At 45.1% G+C, this 17,369-nt stretch overlaps 5 protein-coding genes across 7 annotated transcripts in view; 1 reads left to right on the top strand and 4 right to left on the bottom strand.

Annotated features, from left to right (window-relative positions):
• Window positions 1-17,369, bottom strand: part of LOC144497048 (uncharacterized) — a 388,053-nt gene that overhangs the window by 170,969 nt on the left and 199,715 nt on the right. The window contains exon 1 of one of the 2 annotated variants that reach the window (XM_078217777.1): window positions 9,214-9,231. The exons of the other annotated variant lie outside the window; for it this stretch is intronic. The gene's annotated coding sequence lies outside the window, so the exon portion shown is untranslated. Of the gene's footprint in view, window positions 1-9,213; window positions 9,232-17,369 lie in introns of those variants that run through there. 2 annotated transcript variants of the gene reach the window in all.
• Window positions 1-17,369, bottom strand: part of LOC144497015 (uncharacterized) — a 507,438-nt gene that overhangs the window by 31,588 nt on the left and 458,481 nt on the right. The window contains exon 2 of the mRNA XM_078217705.1: window positions 17,087-17,201. The gene's annotated coding sequence lies outside the window, so the exon portion shown is untranslated. The remainder of the gene's footprint in view (window positions 1-17,086; window positions 17,202-17,369) is intronic.
• LOC144497025 (uncharacterized) overlaps window positions 1-17,369 on the bottom strand; it is a 335,427-nt gene that overhangs the window by 13,452 nt on the left and 304,606 nt on the right. The window lies entirely within an intron of this gene.
• The window catches only part of LOC144497717 (uncharacterized), a 38,660-nt gene that overhangs the window by 4,747 nt on the left and 16,544 nt on the right, over window positions 1-17,369 (top strand). Inside the window, exons 3-4 of the mRNA XM_078219158.1 lie at window positions 13,260-13,325; window positions 16,741-16,838. Of these exons, the coding sequence (XP_078075284.1) occupies window positions 13,260-13,325; window positions 16,741-16,838 (164 nt within the window). The remainder of the gene's footprint in view (window positions 1-13,259; window positions 13,326-16,740; window positions 16,839-17,369) is intronic.
• The window catches only part of LOC144497024 (uncharacterized), a 53,262-nt gene continuing 46,641 nt past the window's right edge, over window positions 10,749-17,369 (bottom strand). Inside the window, exons 2-4 of one of the 2 annotated variants that reach the window (XM_078217724.1) lie at window positions 13,931-14,312; window positions 12,811-12,964; window positions 10,749-12,719 (exon numbers count right to left, since the gene is read on the bottom strand). In XM_078217724.1, coding sequence (XP_078073850.1) covers window positions 12,046-12,719; window positions 12,811-12,964; window positions 13,931-14,209 — 1,107 coding nt within the window. In that variant the 5' untranslated portion in view covers window positions 14,210-14,312 and the 3' untranslated portion in view covers window positions 10,749-12,045. Of the gene's footprint in view, window positions 12,720-12,810; window positions 12,965-13,930; window positions 14,672-17,369 lie in introns of those variants that run through there. The other variant, XM_078217723.1, reaches the window with a different exon arrangement.

Genomic DNA, 17,369 nt, shown 5'->3' on the forward strand with positions numbered 1-17,369 from the left:
TTCAATCAGATCATGGCTGATCTCTCCCTGGTCTCAAATCCACCTTCCCACCTGTTCCACATATCCCTTTGAACCATTTTTTAATCAAAAATATATCTTTCTCCTTTTTGAAATCATTTAATGATTCAGACTCCACCATGCGATGGGGCAGTGAGTTCCACAAATTCACCACCCTCTGCAAGAAGTAGTTCCTCCTCATCTCAGTTTTAAATCTACCACCTCTCAACCTATACCTGTGACCTCTTGTTTTAGATTGCCCCAGAAGGGGAAACATCTGGTCTACATTTACTCTGTCAATCCCTTTTAGAATTTTATATATCTCGATTAGATCCCCTCTCATACTTCTGAACTCCAGTGAGTACAAGCCCAAACTGTTTAATCTCTCCTCATACGTCAACCCCTTCATCCCTGGTGTCAATCTGGTGAACCTCCTGTGAACTGCCTCCAATGCCATCCTTCCTCAAATTGTTCAGTTGAAGGGAGGGACAATTACCTGGGCAATTTGCAACTTAGTTGAGAAAGGCCATATGGATGAAGGTTTTGTGGCTCCGCACTTATGTGGTGCACGCTAACCTGACTGTCAGTCACCGCTCTCTCAGCTGCCTCCCCTGAGAGCTCCATCACTTACTCTTCGAAGGGAGTCAGGAAATTCAGCTCGGAGACTCCAGATGGTGGAATTTGAATTCAATAAATTGGAATTGAAAGTCTAGTGATGACCATAAAACCATTGTTGATGTAAAACTCCAACAATTCACTAATGTTGTTTAGGAAAGGAAATCTGGTGTCCTTACCTGTTCTGGTCTACATGTGACTCCAGGACCACGTTAGTTCAAGGGCAATTCAGGATGGGTAACAAATGCTGGCCTAGCCAGCGACACCCACATCCTATGAAATAATATTTTTTTTTAAAACCATTTAATGTTCCCGGAAAGATGATGTATCATTTTCAAATGCTTTGTTATTTTTGTTGATTCAAAGTTTGATGTAAGCTGAATATCCTGTTGTTTGTCTGCTGTTTTATCAAACTTCTGTATAAATTTGTAACACTCAATAAATTCATGTTTTTAAGCTGAAACAAAACTAGATTTGGCAGTATGATGTTTTCCTATTCACTGAAACGCTCAGAAACCTATAGTAAGAATCCTGTGCACAATATATTGGTTAATGTCTGTGTGGGCTGGTGTACTTTCCATCAATGGTTTTAAAATTTCCAGTTCACAGTAAGAATAGAAAGATTTGCATTTTTACGTCAACGTGCACAAACTCAAGACATCTGAAAGCACTTTACAGCCAATGAAGAGATTTCCAAAATGTAGTGTTATACAAGGAACAAAGAACAGCACAGGAACAGGCCCCTCAGCCCTCCAAGCCTGCGCCGATCACATTTACCTATCTAAACCAACCGCATATATCGCTCTATTCCCCATTTGTTCATATACCTATCAAGATAAGTCTTAAATGTGGCTAATGTAACTGCTTCAACCACTTCACTTGGCAGTGCATTCTAGGCCCCCACCACCCTCTGTGTAAAAAAAAAACTTTCCCCGCACATTTCCACTGAACCTTTCCCCTCTTACCTTGAACTTGTGCCCCCGTGTAATTGTCATTTCTGCCCTGGGAGAAAGCTTCCAACTGTTCACCCTATCTATACCTCTCATTTTATAAACTTCTATCAGCCTCCATCATTCCAGGGAGAACAATCCCAGTTTATTCAATCTCTCCTCATAGCTAGTACCCTCCATACCAGGCAACGTCCTGATAAACCTTTTCTGCACTCTCTCCAAAGCCTCCACGCCCTTCTGGTAGTGTGGTGATCATAAGTTCATCAGATATAGGAACAGAATTAGGCCATTCGATCATGGCTGATATGCTCCTCATCCCCATTTTCCTGCCTTCTCCCCATAACCCTTCAACCCATTACCAAATAAAAATCTGTCTAATTCCTCAAATTTACTCTCTGTTCCAGCATCCACCGCACTTTGAGGTAACGAATTCCACAAATTCACAACCCTTTGAGAGAAGTAATTTCTCCTCAACCCTGTTTTAAATTTACTACCCCTTATCCTAAGACCATGACCTCCCTCGACCTCTGGTCAGTGCAGGCTTGGAGGGCCGAAGGGCCTGTTCCTGTGCTGTAATTTTCTTTGTTCTCTTTGTCCTTTGTCCCAGAATGCCTCACCAGCGGAAGCATCAACTCCACATCTACTTTATCCATACCTTTTATCATGTTGAATACCTCAATTTGATCTCTCCTCATCTAAACTCCAGAGAGTATAGGCCTAAACTGTTCAATCTCTCTTCATACGACAAACGCCTCATCTCTGGAATCAATCTAGTGAACCTCTTCTGAATTGCCTCCAATGCCACTGCATCTTTCTTCAAAAACGGGGACCAAAACTATGCACAATACTCCAGGTACAGCCTTGTATAGTTGCAATGATACTTCCTTACCTTTATATTCTATTCCATTAGCTATAAATGCCAACATTTATTATCTGCTGTACCTGCATGCTAGTTTTCTATGCCTCATGAATGAGGACACTCAGATCCCTCTGCACAGGAGCACCTTGAAGTCTCTCCCTATTTAGTTAATAAGTCGCCTTCCCATTTTTGCAACCAAAATGCATGACCTCACACTTATCCACGTTAAACTCATCTGCCACATTTTGGCCCACTCTCCTAACCAGTATTCCAAATGTGGCCAGACCAACATTTTATACAACTGTAACATAATTTGCCAACTTTTATACTCAATGCCCCGTCCGATGAAGGCAAGCATGTCATATGCTTTCTTCACCACCTTTTCCACCTGTGCTGCCACTTTTAAAGATCTGTGGACCTGTACTCCCAGACCTCTCTATGTGTCCATACTGATTTTAGAGCTCCCATTTATTTTATAGCTCCCACCTGAATTGGATCTACGAAAATGCATCACCTCACATTTGTCCGGATTAAATTCCATTTGCCATTTCTCCACCCAATTTTCCAGTTTATCTATATCCTGCTGTATTCTCTGACAATCTTCATCACTATCCGCAACTCCGCCAATCTTAGTATCATCCACAAACTTGCTAATCAAACCAGCTACGTTTTCTTCCAAGTCATTTGTATGTATTACAAACAGCAGCGATCCCAGCAATGATCCCTGCAGAACACCACTAGTTACAGACCTCCATTCAGAAAAACACCCTTCCACCACTACCCTCTGTCTTCTATAGCCAAGCCAGTTCTGAATCCATCTAGCTAGTTCACCGCTAATCCCGTGAGGTTTAATCTTTTGCACCAGCCTGCCATGAGGGACCTTGTCAAATGCTTTACTAAAGTGCATGTAGACAACATCCATGGCCCTTCTCTTGTCAATCATTTTTGTCGTCACCTCAAAAAACGCAATTAAATACAAAACCATGCTGTCTGTCGCTAACAAGACCATTCAGTTCCAAATATGAATAGATCCTATTCCTAAGATTCTTCTCCAACAGTTTCACTATCACTGACATCAAGCTCACTGACCTATAATTACCCGAGTTATCCTTGCAACCCTTCTTGAATAACAGGACAACATTGGCTTTCCTCCAATCCTCTGGGACCTCACCAGTGAGAAGTTTAACAACACCAGTTGTTAAACTTCTTACTGTGTTTACCCCAGTCCAACGCCGGCATCTCCACATCACCTCACCAGTGGCCAATGAAGAAACAAAGATTTCTGTTAGGGGCCCAGCAATTTAATCTCTTGTCTCCCTCAGTAACCTGGGATAGATGCCATGTGGCAATGGGGATTTGTTTACCTTCATGCTTTTTAATTCACCTAACACTTCCTTATGAAGCGGAGGTGTAACTAACACCTAACCACTCAAAGAGGAGTACCTCGCCTCATGATCTGTTAAAAGTGTATGAGAAGTAGTACGATCTGCTCTTCAGCAACATTTAGTGGTTAAATCAAAATAACTCCCTGACTCTCAATCAACAAGTACCAATTTATTTATCTAACAGTGAACAAGTTAACAAAACTATTAACAAACCGAATAAAACACAATTCTAATGGAATGTTGTTTAGATAAATACAATTCAGATGGGACAATGACAAGTTTAAATCTCCACCTGATCTGCTGCTCAAAGTCACCTCCGTTTCACCGGTCAGTTTCCCAAGCCTCCGGAAACTCATGTTACTTCAGAAATATTTGGAGTAATTTGAATTTTAAATGTTCCACGTGATGTGTAAAATGGGTACTGCCTCAAACTTTTATTTACATATGACAGCATCAAATGTCACAATATGGGATCCACAGTGTACAAACATCCTCTTCTTTTGTTACATGTTACCCCACACAAATAGTCCATAAAGAAAATGATCACAGCTAAATAAAAACAAATCCTTGTTCTTTCCAATTTTGTCTGTCCCTCCCATGCATTGCACGTGTTTAGACTGTTCGGGTCTTACTTCCAACTGATATCTCTGAAAATGAAGCAACATCCTTTGTAAACATACATAGAAACAGTTTGAGAAAAATGCTTTGAAATGGTTTATGGTCAGACTCTACCATCAAAAATGTGAGGTTATCCACTTTGGTAGCAATAATAGTGATGCGCGATATAACACATGAGAGGCATGATGTACTCGGGAAATAAAGGCTTTTATTGCCAATAATAACAGAGCTACCATATACAGTACACGATCCCAGACTAAAGGGTCACCAGGCAGAGCAGTGACCTTTATACCTCTCCCAGGAGGCGGAGCCGACTGGGGTGTACCATAACAACTATATTAACAGGTAGAACAGCCCAACCCTAACCCCAACAGTAACATATATACAGACTCATAGTACTGGCCAGACCATGGCTCAGCACTACCTAGTGGGAACCAACAATGGTTCACCACATTCACCCCTCCTTTGAAAACAAAGGCTGGCGGGGTACAAAACACAGAACAATTGTCCATTTGTCTATAAGTTCAAGCGGTCTGGGGGACCGCACCGTCGTTGTGACCTCCTCAACACCGGCGATGACACCGGTTCAGGCAATCGCGGTGGTGTTCTCTCCAAGGCGATGTCCAGCGACTCCTCCAGTGCCTCACGGGCCGGTAGACCCCGAGGTGGTGACAATCCGCTGAACTCGGGCACACCTTGAAGTGGCGACCATCTCCTGGACTCAGGCAAGCTGTACACGGGAGTAAGAGGGTTAAGTGGTGGTCCCGATACTGCCCGCGCCGTGTCAGGAGGGAAAAAAATGGTTGGGGGGTCCCTAACAGTAGGTGAGGGAGCGACAGGGGTTTCCAAGCCCCCTGCTGGCACCAGATCTCGAATTGAGACCGTGTCCTCTCGCCCGTCAGGATATGCCACGTAGGCATACTGAGGGTTGGCGTGGAGGAGATGGACCTGTTCAACCAAAGGGTCGGACTTGCGGGTCCTAACATGTCGCCGCAGGAGGACAGGTCCTGAGTACGTCAACCAAGACGGTAATGAGGTCCCAGAGGAAGACTTCCTAGGGAATGAAAACATTCTCTCATGAGGAGTAGCGTTGATTGCCGTACACAGGAGTGAGCGTATGGAGTGGAGCGCATCAGAGAGTACCTCTTGCCAACGGGAGACTGGAAGAACTTTAGACCTCAACGCCAGTAAGACAGCCTTCCAGACTGTAGCATTCTCTCGTTCGACCTGTCTGTTACCCCTTGGGTTGTAGCTCGTGGTTCTACTAGGGGCAATCCCATATGAGAGCAGGTATTGCCTTAAGTCATCGCTCATGAACGACGAGCCCCTATCGCTGTGGATGTAACGGGTAACCGAACAGGGTGAAAAGATCACGAAATGCCTTGATAACCGTGGCAGCGGTCATATCAGAACAGGGAATGACAAAAGGGAATCGTGAGTACTCATCAACCACATTGAGGAAGTACACGTTCCGATCTGTCGAGGGAAGGGGGCCCTTAAAGTCCACACTCAGTCTTTCGAAGGGACGAGTGGCCTTAACGAGTTGTGCCCTGTCAGGTCGGTAGAAGTGCGGTTTGCATTCCGCGCATACCCGGCAGCTTCTGGTTATGGACCTGACATCCTCCACCGAGTAGGGTAGATTCCGGGCTTTTATGAAGTGGTAGAGCCGAGTGACCCCCGGATGGCAGAGGTCATTGTGGAGAGCCTGCAATCGATTCTCCTGCATACTAGCGCATGTTCCACGCGACAGGGCATCCGAGGGCTCGTTGAGCTTCCCTGGACGATACATGATATCATAATTGTAGGTGGAGAGTTTGATTCTCCACCTCAAGATCTTATCATTCTTGATCTTACCCCGTAACGTGTTGTTGAACATGAACGCCACGGACCGCTGGTCCGTGAGCAGAGTAAACCGTTTGCCCGCCAAGTAATGGCGCCAATGCCGAATGGCCTCCACAATGGCCTGGGCCTCCTTTTCCACCGCCGAATGTCGAATTTCAGGGCCTTGGAGGGTGCGAGAGAAAAAGGCGACGGGCCTGCCCACCTGGTTAAGTGTGGCAGCCAGGGCGAAATCAGATGCATCACTCTCCACCTGGAAGGGGATGGACTCATCGATAGTGTGCATCGTGGCTTTCGCGATGTCGGCTTTTATTCTTGCAAAGGCTAAGCGAGCCTCTGTTGCTAGGGGAAAAGAGGTAGACTTGATGAGCGGACGGGCTTTGTCCGCGTAATTGGGAACCCACTGTGCATAGTATGAGAAGAAGCCTAAGCATCTTCTCAGTGCTTTGATGCTAGTGGGCAGGGGGAGTTCGAGGAGGGGACGCATACGGTCTGGATCAGGGCCAAGGACCCCGTTTTCCACCACGTAGCCGAGGATAGCTAGGCGTCGCGTGCGAAATACACACTTCTCCCTGTTGTAGGTCAGATTCAGGCGAGATGCAGTGCGTAAGAATCTAAGAAGATTGGCATCGTGGTCCTGCTGGTCATAGCCGCAGATGGTGACGTTATCCAGGTACGGGAAGGTAGCTCGCAGCCCGTTCTGGTCCACCATTCGGTCCATAGCACGCTGGAAGACCGAGACCCCATTCGTGACACCAAAAGGAACCCTTAAAAAATGGTACAGGCGACCATCCGCCTCAAAGGCCGTGTATTGTCGGTCCTCTGGGCGAATGGGGAGTTGGTGGTAAGCAGATTTTAAGTCGATGGTGGAGAACGCTCGGTACTGCGCAATCTGATTGACCATGTCAGATATGCGCGGGAGGGGATACGCATCCAGCTGCGTGTATCTGTTGATGGTCTGACGATAGTCTATGACCATCCGGGGTCATTCGCGGTCGGTGCCGACCAACATGGCTGCCCCCATAGGTTGCACGTGGACGATGGCGCCAAAACCTGCGGCCCCTGCAGGTCACACGTGTCTTGTGACTCCGTCGTTCGGAATGGCGACGTCCTGGAATCGCACGTGGTAGAAGACCTTGAAGATGCAGAAGACAAGGAGGCCGGCTCCGGGGAGTCACACGCCGCACTGCTGTTCTTGGATGGAAGTTTGGACTGGCATACCTTGGAATAGTGCCCCTTCTTGCCGCAGGCGGAGCACAACACCGCTTTAGCTGGACATCGCTGCCGAGGGTGTTTCACCCCCCCACAGAAGTAACACCGCGGGCCACCTGGAGCTGCTGCCGTCGTCAGGTCCGAGGCTGGGAATGCAATCGCGCAGTTTTTCGGTCCCGCTGAATGAAGTGGGGTCTGTGACTGCCCCTGCCACGCTGTCTCCACGTGGTCGTCGGGGTACATCGCCAGACTTTTGGAGGCCGTTTCTAGAGCGTCAGCTAACTCTATGGATTTAGTGAGGTCGAGGTTACCTTGCTCCAGCAGCCGAAGGCGGATGTACGACGAGCCGATTCCCGCCACGAATGCATCTCGAGCGAGGTCGTTCATGTACTGGTCTGCCGACACTGCCTTGCAGTTGCAGGCTCTGGCTAGCTGTTGAAGCTCGCACGCGTACTGTTCCGTCGTTTCGCCGGGCTGCTGCCGTCGAGTGGCTAGAAGGTATCGAGCATGCATCTCATTCGGTGGTTTGTTGTATCGCTTCTTGAGAAGCTCGAGGGCCCCTTTGTAGTCGGTGGCCCCACGGATCGCTAGGTATACAGCGTCGCTTACCCTCGCGTGGAGGACCCGGAGTCTGTCGGCGTCGTCGGTGACCGCTGTGGAGGCGTCGAGGTAATCCTGGAAACACTTCAACCAGAGGTCGAAAGTGTTCGATGCGCCCGCCGCACGTGGGTCCAACGTAAGCCATTCGGGTTTAAGCATTTGCTCCATGTTTTCTTTGTCTTTTTTTTTCAACAAAAAAAAAGAATTTACTTGTTGGCAATAAAATTGATGCGCGATATAACACACGAGAGGTGTGATGTACTCGGGAAATAAAGGCTTTTATTGCCAACAATAACAGAGCTACCATATACAGTACACAATCCCAGACTAAAGGGTCACCAGGCAGAGCAGTGACCTTTATACCTCTCCCAGGAGGCGGAGCCGACTGGGGTGTACCATAACAACTATATTAACAGGTAGAACAGCCCAACCCTAACCCCAACAGTAACATATGTACAGACTCAGTACTGGCCAGACCATGGCTCAGCACTACCTAGTGGGAACAACAATGGTTCACCACAAATAGGAAGCCAGATTATTATTTGAATGGGTATAAATTGAGAGAGGTGGATACTCAGCAAGACTTTGGTGTCCTCATGCATGAGTCACTTAAAGTAAGCAGGTACAGCAGGTAGTGAAGAAGGCAAATAGTATGTTGGCTTTCTTGGCAAGAGGATTTGAGTACAGGAACTAGAAATGTTTTACTGCCATTATATAGGGCATTGGTGAGGCCACACCTGGAGTATTGTGTGCAGTTTTGGTGTCCTTATCTGAGGAAGGATGTTCTTGCTATAAAGAGAGTACAGTGAAGGTTTACCAGGCTGATTCCTGGGATGGTAGGTCTGTCATATGAGGTTATGATTATATTCACTGGCGTTGAGAAGAGTGAGAGGGTTCTCATAGAAACTTGTAAAATTCTAACAGGATTAGACAGGATACATTCAGAAAGAATGCCCTCAATGGTGGTGGAGTCCAGAACTAGGGGGTAATAGTCTGATGAGGATTGGAAAAATTTGGGTAGGTAGTTCCCATGTGGGTTCACTGATGTTCCAGGAGGCCCAACAATTATGTGAAGGCTTTATTACAGAATTCACATTGATATCTTGCATCAAAACGTCAAAGCAGCTTTGTTGCAAACCTCACACTTGAATGGTTACTGACTTGTGTGGATCCTCTGATGGACCAGTTAAGTTGACTACAAGAATGATTTGTTGTCCACTACATACTTCAATGGTGTCTCCCCTGTGTGGACTGTCTGAAGAATGAGGAGCTTTGAAAACCTTTACCAGGGAAAGAGCAATTTTTTTTAGAGATGGTATCCTGTAATATCCATATTTGTTCAGGAATGAATATTCATTGGTGATCAATGAAGATTACTTTGAAATCCATCCCATAATATCCACACTAATGTTCAGGCAGTCTGACTATCCTGTGGGGAATCAGGTGTGGAAATGCCCCTTATGCTGTGTGAGAAGATCCAGCTGAGAGACCTGTTTACTACCGGTGCTTTGTGCTGAGCTGACTGACTGGAAGAAACCCAACCCGGGAGAAAGAGTCTGGAAGTTGGGATATTCATTCCAAGGTGGTGGAGTATCCTGAGAGTCAGCTTGGGTGACCCTGAAATATGTGTGAAATATGTTGGGTGGAAGGCCTGTCTTGGAGCATCGGCACTGTATTAAAGTTTGAAAAACAGAGAAGCGTAAAACAGTCGCCACCCCTCACACAAACACCACACCCCATCCCTGCCAACTGTTGCCCAGTCCCCTCACATCCTTTATGTCATCATATGCCCCTGACCATGATCCCTCGTATGCTTCTTGCCAATTTATGCATCGAACAACTCCCAGGGTACCTCCGTTCCAATCTCCGTCCCCCATTCAGTCCACTTGCCCCTTTATAGTCTCTATGCCAACTTTGTGCTAATTCAAACTGTTGCAGGGCTCTCAATGTTTTTCTTCTTGTAGTTAAAACAATCATTCCCCTCAAGTAGCCAGACAAAGTCACAGAGTGGTTTAAGATGATTTACTGCAGCTACAGTACTCAGATCAGACCATTAAGACTGATCAGAGTGCAGAATTCAGAAATACATAAGCAATTATAGTTTCAAATTTGATTACAAATGATTAGCATTTACCAAAGTATAGGAGTTATCTCTATCCACTCTGTTATCGATTAAGGTTACATCATTCATAAGTATAGATATTAAAACCAATCACAATCACCTTTTGCTTGCTTGATTATATTTAATCAGCGTTTTAATTGCATCAATAGTGTATTGTTCCAACTATCTTTAGACACCCCAGCTGTGTCTGAAGATTAGAACACAAATCATCCTGATGTCTGCTTTAATGGCCTTTCCCCATACTTGTGACTCCTTATCTTTTCTTATCTGAAAGGATAGGTTTGTTCTTTGTAAAGTAGCTTAATATCCTGTTACGCCTGTCTCTGCTGATTACTGTGTATAATCTATTTGATTTTAACCCTTTCACAGGCCAGTTACTAATATGGTGCGGTTACAATCCTCCGTCCTAATTATTAGTTATGGGTATTACCCCCTTACAAACTAACCCACAACCTCCACTCACCACCCATACCAGCTCACCCAATATCCACAATGGGAAGACCACAGGACCACATGGTGAAGTAAAATAAAATGAAGTTTCAAGTGTCTGTTACAAACTTTGTTTATTTAAACCATACATTTATAAAAGAAACACACAACTACGACATTTACATTCCTTATAACAAACGTTCCATTCAATTTCATAATCCTGTCTGAAAAACAAGCCTTGAAACTTACACTCCCTCTTCAAAGTGTCCATACCACTTGGCGTTGTCCAGAAAAATATGAAATGGCAAACCTCCCACTATGATAATGTAAAATCTGTCTTGCAACATTAATCCAGTCAGCCCTGAGGCTTATGTTGACAGAGTGAAAGGCAATAATTTTCTCCAGAGTTAAAAGCAGTTGTAAATTTGCCTGGCTAGGTTAGGTTAGGCTATAGTTGGAGTACTGTGTGCAGTTCTGGTCACCTCACTAAAGGAAGGATGTGATAGCACTCGAGGGGTTCAGTGGAGGTTCACCAGAATGTTGCCTCGAATGGAGCATTTGTGCTATGAGAGACTAGATGGGCTTGGATTGTTTTCTTTACAGCAGAGCAGGCTAAGTGGGGGGGACATGATTAAGGTGCATAAGATTGAGGGATATGGACAAGGTGAGTAGGGAGCAGCCGTTCCCCTTGGTTGAGGATTCAATTACGAAGGGCACAGTTTTAAGGTAAGTGACATGAGATTCAGAAGGGATTTGAGAAAAACAATTTTCAGTCAAGAGGGTGGTGGGAATCTGGAATGCACTGCCTGGGAAGGTGGTGAAAGCCTGAAATCTTACAACCTTAAAAAAATATTTGGATGAGCACTTGAACTATAATATTCAAGGATATGGGACAAGTGCAGGTAAATGTGATTAGCACGCCTTTAGTGGTAGTTATTGTCAGTGCAGACTCAATGGGCCTAAGCACCTTTTCTGTGCTGTGTGAATCTATGGATAGCTTGACAGTTCCTTGAGTTCTCAGTTTGAATGTGTTGATGTACTTTTCATGCACATTCATGCTGACTTTTCGTAACCTAAAGGGCATTTTACCTCCCACAGAAGATGTCTGGGGACCACACCCTCTCCAAAAGGCTACCTTATCAATCCAAACAAATCCACAGGGTTCAGACCTGCTCTTACCAGGTGTAATCTGCACAAGTCAGGTCTCAGACACCTCTAACCCAAAACTAGACAAGTGGAGGCAGATGATGATTTCTATGGATGGCTGCCTCTGTGAAACGTGCAAATCCCGTTCCGGCCCATTTCTGACCCCAGGAAAACAGGAGGCTGTAACTGGGAGACAGACCATCCAGATTCAGGCCTCCTCATCATTGTCCTCATGAGAAAGAGGCTCAGGAGGCACTGTTGGAGGGAGAGACCCTAATTCCTTTTGCATTTTACCTGTCCCCGTGATGGGACCATCCCTGCACAAGAGGCATGTCCAGCAGCAAATGTCCCTGCACTGGGCTGCTGCTGGCCAGAAGGTGCAGGCGCTACAATCTGAGACAGAATCTGCCTCATTTCATTCAAAGTTTCATTGCTTCTTTGTAGAAGCTGACAAAGAAGCTCATTCTGCTGCTGAAGAATCTCGTTGTTTCTTTGCAGCTTTTGGGTAACATCCATTTTAAATTCAGTCAAAGTTTGTAGAAGCAAGTTAGAAGTGGCCTGATAACTCTCCGTACTTCGAACCTGTTCCTGATGTAAACGTGCAAAAGGTTTCAGATCATCTTCATTTTCTTCACCAGCAGCATGGGCCTGATGTTGTCCGTGAGCTCGTGAAGACAGTGGAGCTTCAACTCCAGAAGGTTCAGAGCGCCCTCCCTCCACCACAGCAGCCAGAGCATCACAGGCCTCCTCCTTCACACAAGCCACAATATTGAACTTGAACTTATCAACATGACCCTCCTGACAATCCTCTCCCTCCACTGCAGCTGCCATGCCACATTGCTGTGAGGTATTCACCTCCGTCCCTTCCTCATCAGTCTTTTCAGGAATCTCGGATGTTGTTAACACTCCTCCACCAGCCTCTGATGTGTCCATGGACACCTGTATATCTTTCAGGAGGAAGAAAATCACAATTATTGTCTTTTGTCATGTAAATTAACTCTCCTCCTGATGATTTAAACACTCAGCTGCTGACATCACCTTCGCTCATCCCCATATCTGATCCGCCATTGGTTATCGTGGGGTTGGAAAGGCCAAACAGCTTCCTCATGAACTCCTGCTGTTTTGTCCGCTCGATGTATGGAACCTGGCCTCCAGTCAACGAGCGCTCCTGAGTGTTATGGGCCAGCTTTACCTAAAGGAAGAAATGAAAATAAAAAATAAATCATGGTTCAGACTTTGCTGTGCTGTCTTGTGACACATTTTCTGAGTGCTGGAGACAGCTTTCCGCCTGCACACAGGAGGATGTCTGATTAGAGATCAATCTTAGGACAAAGTCAGAGCCAACTCCAAGACAACTGCATTTTACAACACCTCATAAAATTAGTTTTTAAAAATCGTCATCTTTCCGTATTTGCAACTCAAAACATTTCACAAATTAACACACACAAATATTGAATATTCAGATATTGCTCTCTTGTCCATTGCAGGGAAACTTGTGCATGAGCAGCAGCTTCTATGTCTCCTTTTGGTGATGTTTGGTGATCTGGTCAAAGGTTAAATTAACCTTGAAACAATTGGGACTGATGGTGGGAGAGATTGGACAAAGACACCACTAAGACAGACAGTGCTTTAGAAGGACAGCACCCCTGTGTGAGCACTGGAGGGTAAACAACACAGACAACTCTCAGTATAAGGGAAGCAGGTGAGCCACACTGTGAATGTGTTGATGTTTTGGAGGTCTGATAATGTGAATGATTTGTTTCACACCTCACATATGAATGGTTTCTCACCAGTGTGAATGCGATGTGTGTAGATGGTCAATGACTCAGGGAATGATTTGTTACACAATGTACACGTGAATGGTTTGCCTCCTGTGTGGATGTGTTGCTGTGCGCAGAGGGCTCAGAGAATGTTTCGTCGAATAATTTATGTGAATATGTTGGTGTACATGGAAGCCAATGAGTCAAACAGTAATTCATCATATACCTTGCATGTAAATGGCTTCTCCCCTGTGTGAATCGTCTGGTGTAATAGAAGATGGGAAGATTGGTTAAAAGCTTTCTTACAAAAATCACACTTGAAGGGTTTCCCTTGCTCCCGTGTGAATATGTTGGTATATATGTAGGGTCGATGACACCGAGAATGATTTATCACATACCTCGTAGGTGAATGGTTTCTCCCTTGTGTGAACGCCTTTGTGTTGACGGAGGGTCGATGAATCCGCAAATGATTTGTCACACACCTCACACCTGAAGGGTTTTTCCCCTGTGTGAATGCGTTGGTGTCTACGAAGGTTTGATGAATCTGAAAATGATTTGTCACACTCCTCGCACGTGAAGGGTTTCTCTCCTGTGTGAACACGCTGGTGTTTCAGGAGTGATGTAAATGTTACAAAACCTTTGTTGCAAACTTCACACTTGTATCGTTTTCCCTCCATTTGATTGCCCTTGTGCTAACAATGGTTGTAGAAGATGCACCTTGTATGTTAGGATATCTTACGAGCATGTGGAGCCCCGCACACAGACACACTTGAACAGTTTCTCACCTGTAGGAATGAGTCAGTGATTCATGAGGCTCGATGAATGATTGAAGCTCTCCCCACACTTGGAGCCCACTCACATTTCTTCCCAGCCTCACCCTGACCAATCATCCATAGCTGAACCTTTGGAAAGGTTGCTTCTGTTGGGAGGTTCCACACCACTGACCAGTTTCAGATCTAATTTCAAGGCTCCCCTGACCCGACCGATTTCCAGATGATGGTTTCACTGCCCAACCTTCTCTGTGTTGAACAGTGCTGTGAACAGTCTGGATGTCTTCCCACAGTTGTGCAGAGGTTCCTTGGACCAGGTTCTATATGCGGCATTATAGAAACATAGAAACTAGAAACAGTTGTAGGCTATTCGGCCCTTTAGGCCTGCTCCGCCATTCATTATGATCACCAAATTCAATATCCTGATCCCCACCCCCACCCCTACCCCTTGATTCTTTTAGCCCCCAAGAGCTATATCTAATTTCTACTTGAAATCACACAATGTCTTGGTGTCAACTGCTTCCTGTGGTAGTGAATTCCATTCTTTCACCATCTTTGGTGAAGAAATTTCTCCTTACCTCAGTTCTAAAAGGTTTATCCCTTATACTCAATCTATGACCCCCTAGTTCTGGACTCCTCCACACATTGGGAACATTCGTTCTGAATCTACCCTGTCTAACCCTGTTAAAATTTTATAAGTTTCTATGAGATCCCCTCTCACTCTTCTAAACTATAATGAATACAATCCCACCGACTTAGTCTCTCCTCATATGACAGACCTGCCATCCCAGGAATCAGCTTGGTAAACCTTCGCTGTACTCCCTCCAAAACAAGGACATCCTTCCTCAGATAAGGACACCAAAACTACACACAATACTCCCAGGTGTGGCCTCACCAACCGCCTATACCAGTGGTTCCCAAACTTTTTTCACTGGGCCGCACTTTCGGAATAAAAGTGTGCTCGCGCCACACCAAATTTTTTATTGATAAGAAATACATTCAAAAACAAAAAAAACTCTTAGCAGTGCTCGATTCATAACAGAGAACACAACTACTTTATAATATGATCATGGGACATCCAGAAAGTATAAAACAATGCTTGTTTAGACCATGTTTAAATGTTTCTTTGATTGTCCTTGAATCTTCCCGTCTTGCCACCCTCTCTCGCCGCACCCTTTGGGAACCACTGCCCTATACAATTGCAGTCAAACATCTCTAATTCCTATACTTAAATCCTCTCGCTATGAAGGCTGTACCTGCACACTTACTTTTAGCGACTGATGCACGAGGACACCAATGTCTTGCTGAGTATCCACCTCTCTCAATTTACACCCATTCAAGTAATAATGTCTTCTTATTATTGCTACCAATGTTGATAACCTCACATTTATCTACATTATACTGAATCTGTCATGCACATACCCACACACTAAGCCTGTTCAAATCACGCTGAAGCATCTCTACATCCTCCTCGCAGCTTACCCTCCCACCCAGTTTTGTATCATCTGCAAATACATTTAGTTCCCTCTTTCAAATCATTTATATATAATGTGAACAGTTTGGGTCCTAACACATATCCCTTGGCAGCCCACTAGTCACTGCCTGCCTATCAGAAAAAGACTGATTATTGCCAACTCTTTGCTTCCTATCTACTAATCAGCTTTCAATCCATGTCAAGACATTACCTCCAATCCCTTGCGATTTAACTTTACATAGTAGTCTGCTCTGTGAGACTTTGCTGAAAGTCTTCTGAAAGTCTAAATAAACCACATCCACCCTGGTCAACTCTACAAGTTACATTCTCAAAGAATGCCAATAGATTCATCAAGCATGATTTCTCCATTGTATATCCATGCTGACTTTGTCTGAGTAAACCACTGCTTTCTAAATACTGAGTTATGAAATTCTTGATAATGGACTCTAGCAACTTCCTCAGGACTGATGTTCGGCTCACTGATCTATAGTTCCCTGTTTTCTCTCTATCTCCCTTTTTGAATATCAGACTTAGATTAGGTGACTATCCTCTCTGTATTCTCTGGTGTAGTACAGTGCACTCCTTCCGTAAAACATGAAAAGGAAACATTGTTTTCTCCAACTCCCTCTCCTCCCATTGCTGAAGGGGCTGACTCCTCAGTTAGAGACTGTTCCATGGTGAATGCCAGTCTGCTGTTCTCTGTGTGAGAAAACAAGGTGCAAGTCCTTTCTTTTTCCTCACTTGACTACTTGACTGTCACATGCCCTCTGTTTCCACCAGGGACTCTGGACAGTGACCAGGAGCAGGCAACGTGGTTACTTTCTTTCCTCCACCCAGAACCCCATCTACCCAGGCACTATGAGGGCAATCAAAAGTCAGGCAGAATTTAAAATGACTGTGCGCTTGAGTCTTTTTGGCAAAGGCCAGTTTTACTGTTTGATTATGTGTTTAATATTAAAAACAGTTAGGAGAAATGTTAATTCAATGGAGCTTTTAAGAGACTTCTCCCTTTGTTTTCCCAAGTTATTTGAAAAAAACGCACTGGGCAGGAAGTACTGGAAGGTAAGGAAAATATTGCTTCAGTGTAGCTGATTGAAGGGTTCTGGTTTATCCTGGGAAATTACACACACTGCACTCACTCAGACTGCACATCCCAAATTCAGCTATCAGACACAGCACTGGGCAAAATTATCAAATCCAAGCCCAGGCTTTTGGGAAAGTCCGAGGCCTTCAGGTAAAATCTTTAAAGAAGATATTAAAGTACATTTCACTAAATGTGTCTCTGCCCCTCCCAGATAATTACACCTCACCTTCTCATATTCAGCAATGACCCATCAACAAAACTCAGCCTGTAAATCAGAAGGGAAATGCTCCCAATAAACACACTCAATATCCAACACACAGCTCCAATCAAACAGCTCAGCGCTCTGATTGACGGATCTCAGAACCATTCAGAGACAGAGGGACCTGGAGTCTGACCGACATCAATCACTCTGTCAGCGAATTGCACCTTGTAGGGGCGGGATTTCACTGACTGCTCCGCCAAGCTCTGCGCAGCCGCTGTCATTACCCATGCAGCATGGGGGCGGGGCC

The sequence above is a fragment of the Mustelus asterias genome, chromosome 8 (genome assembly GCF_964213995.1).
Source record: "Mustelus asterias chromosome 8, sMusAst1.hap1.1, whole genome shotgun sequence".
Taxonomy (NCBI): Eukaryota; Metazoa; Chordata; class Chondrichthyes; order Carcharhiniformes; family Triakidae; genus Mustelus; species Mustelus asterias.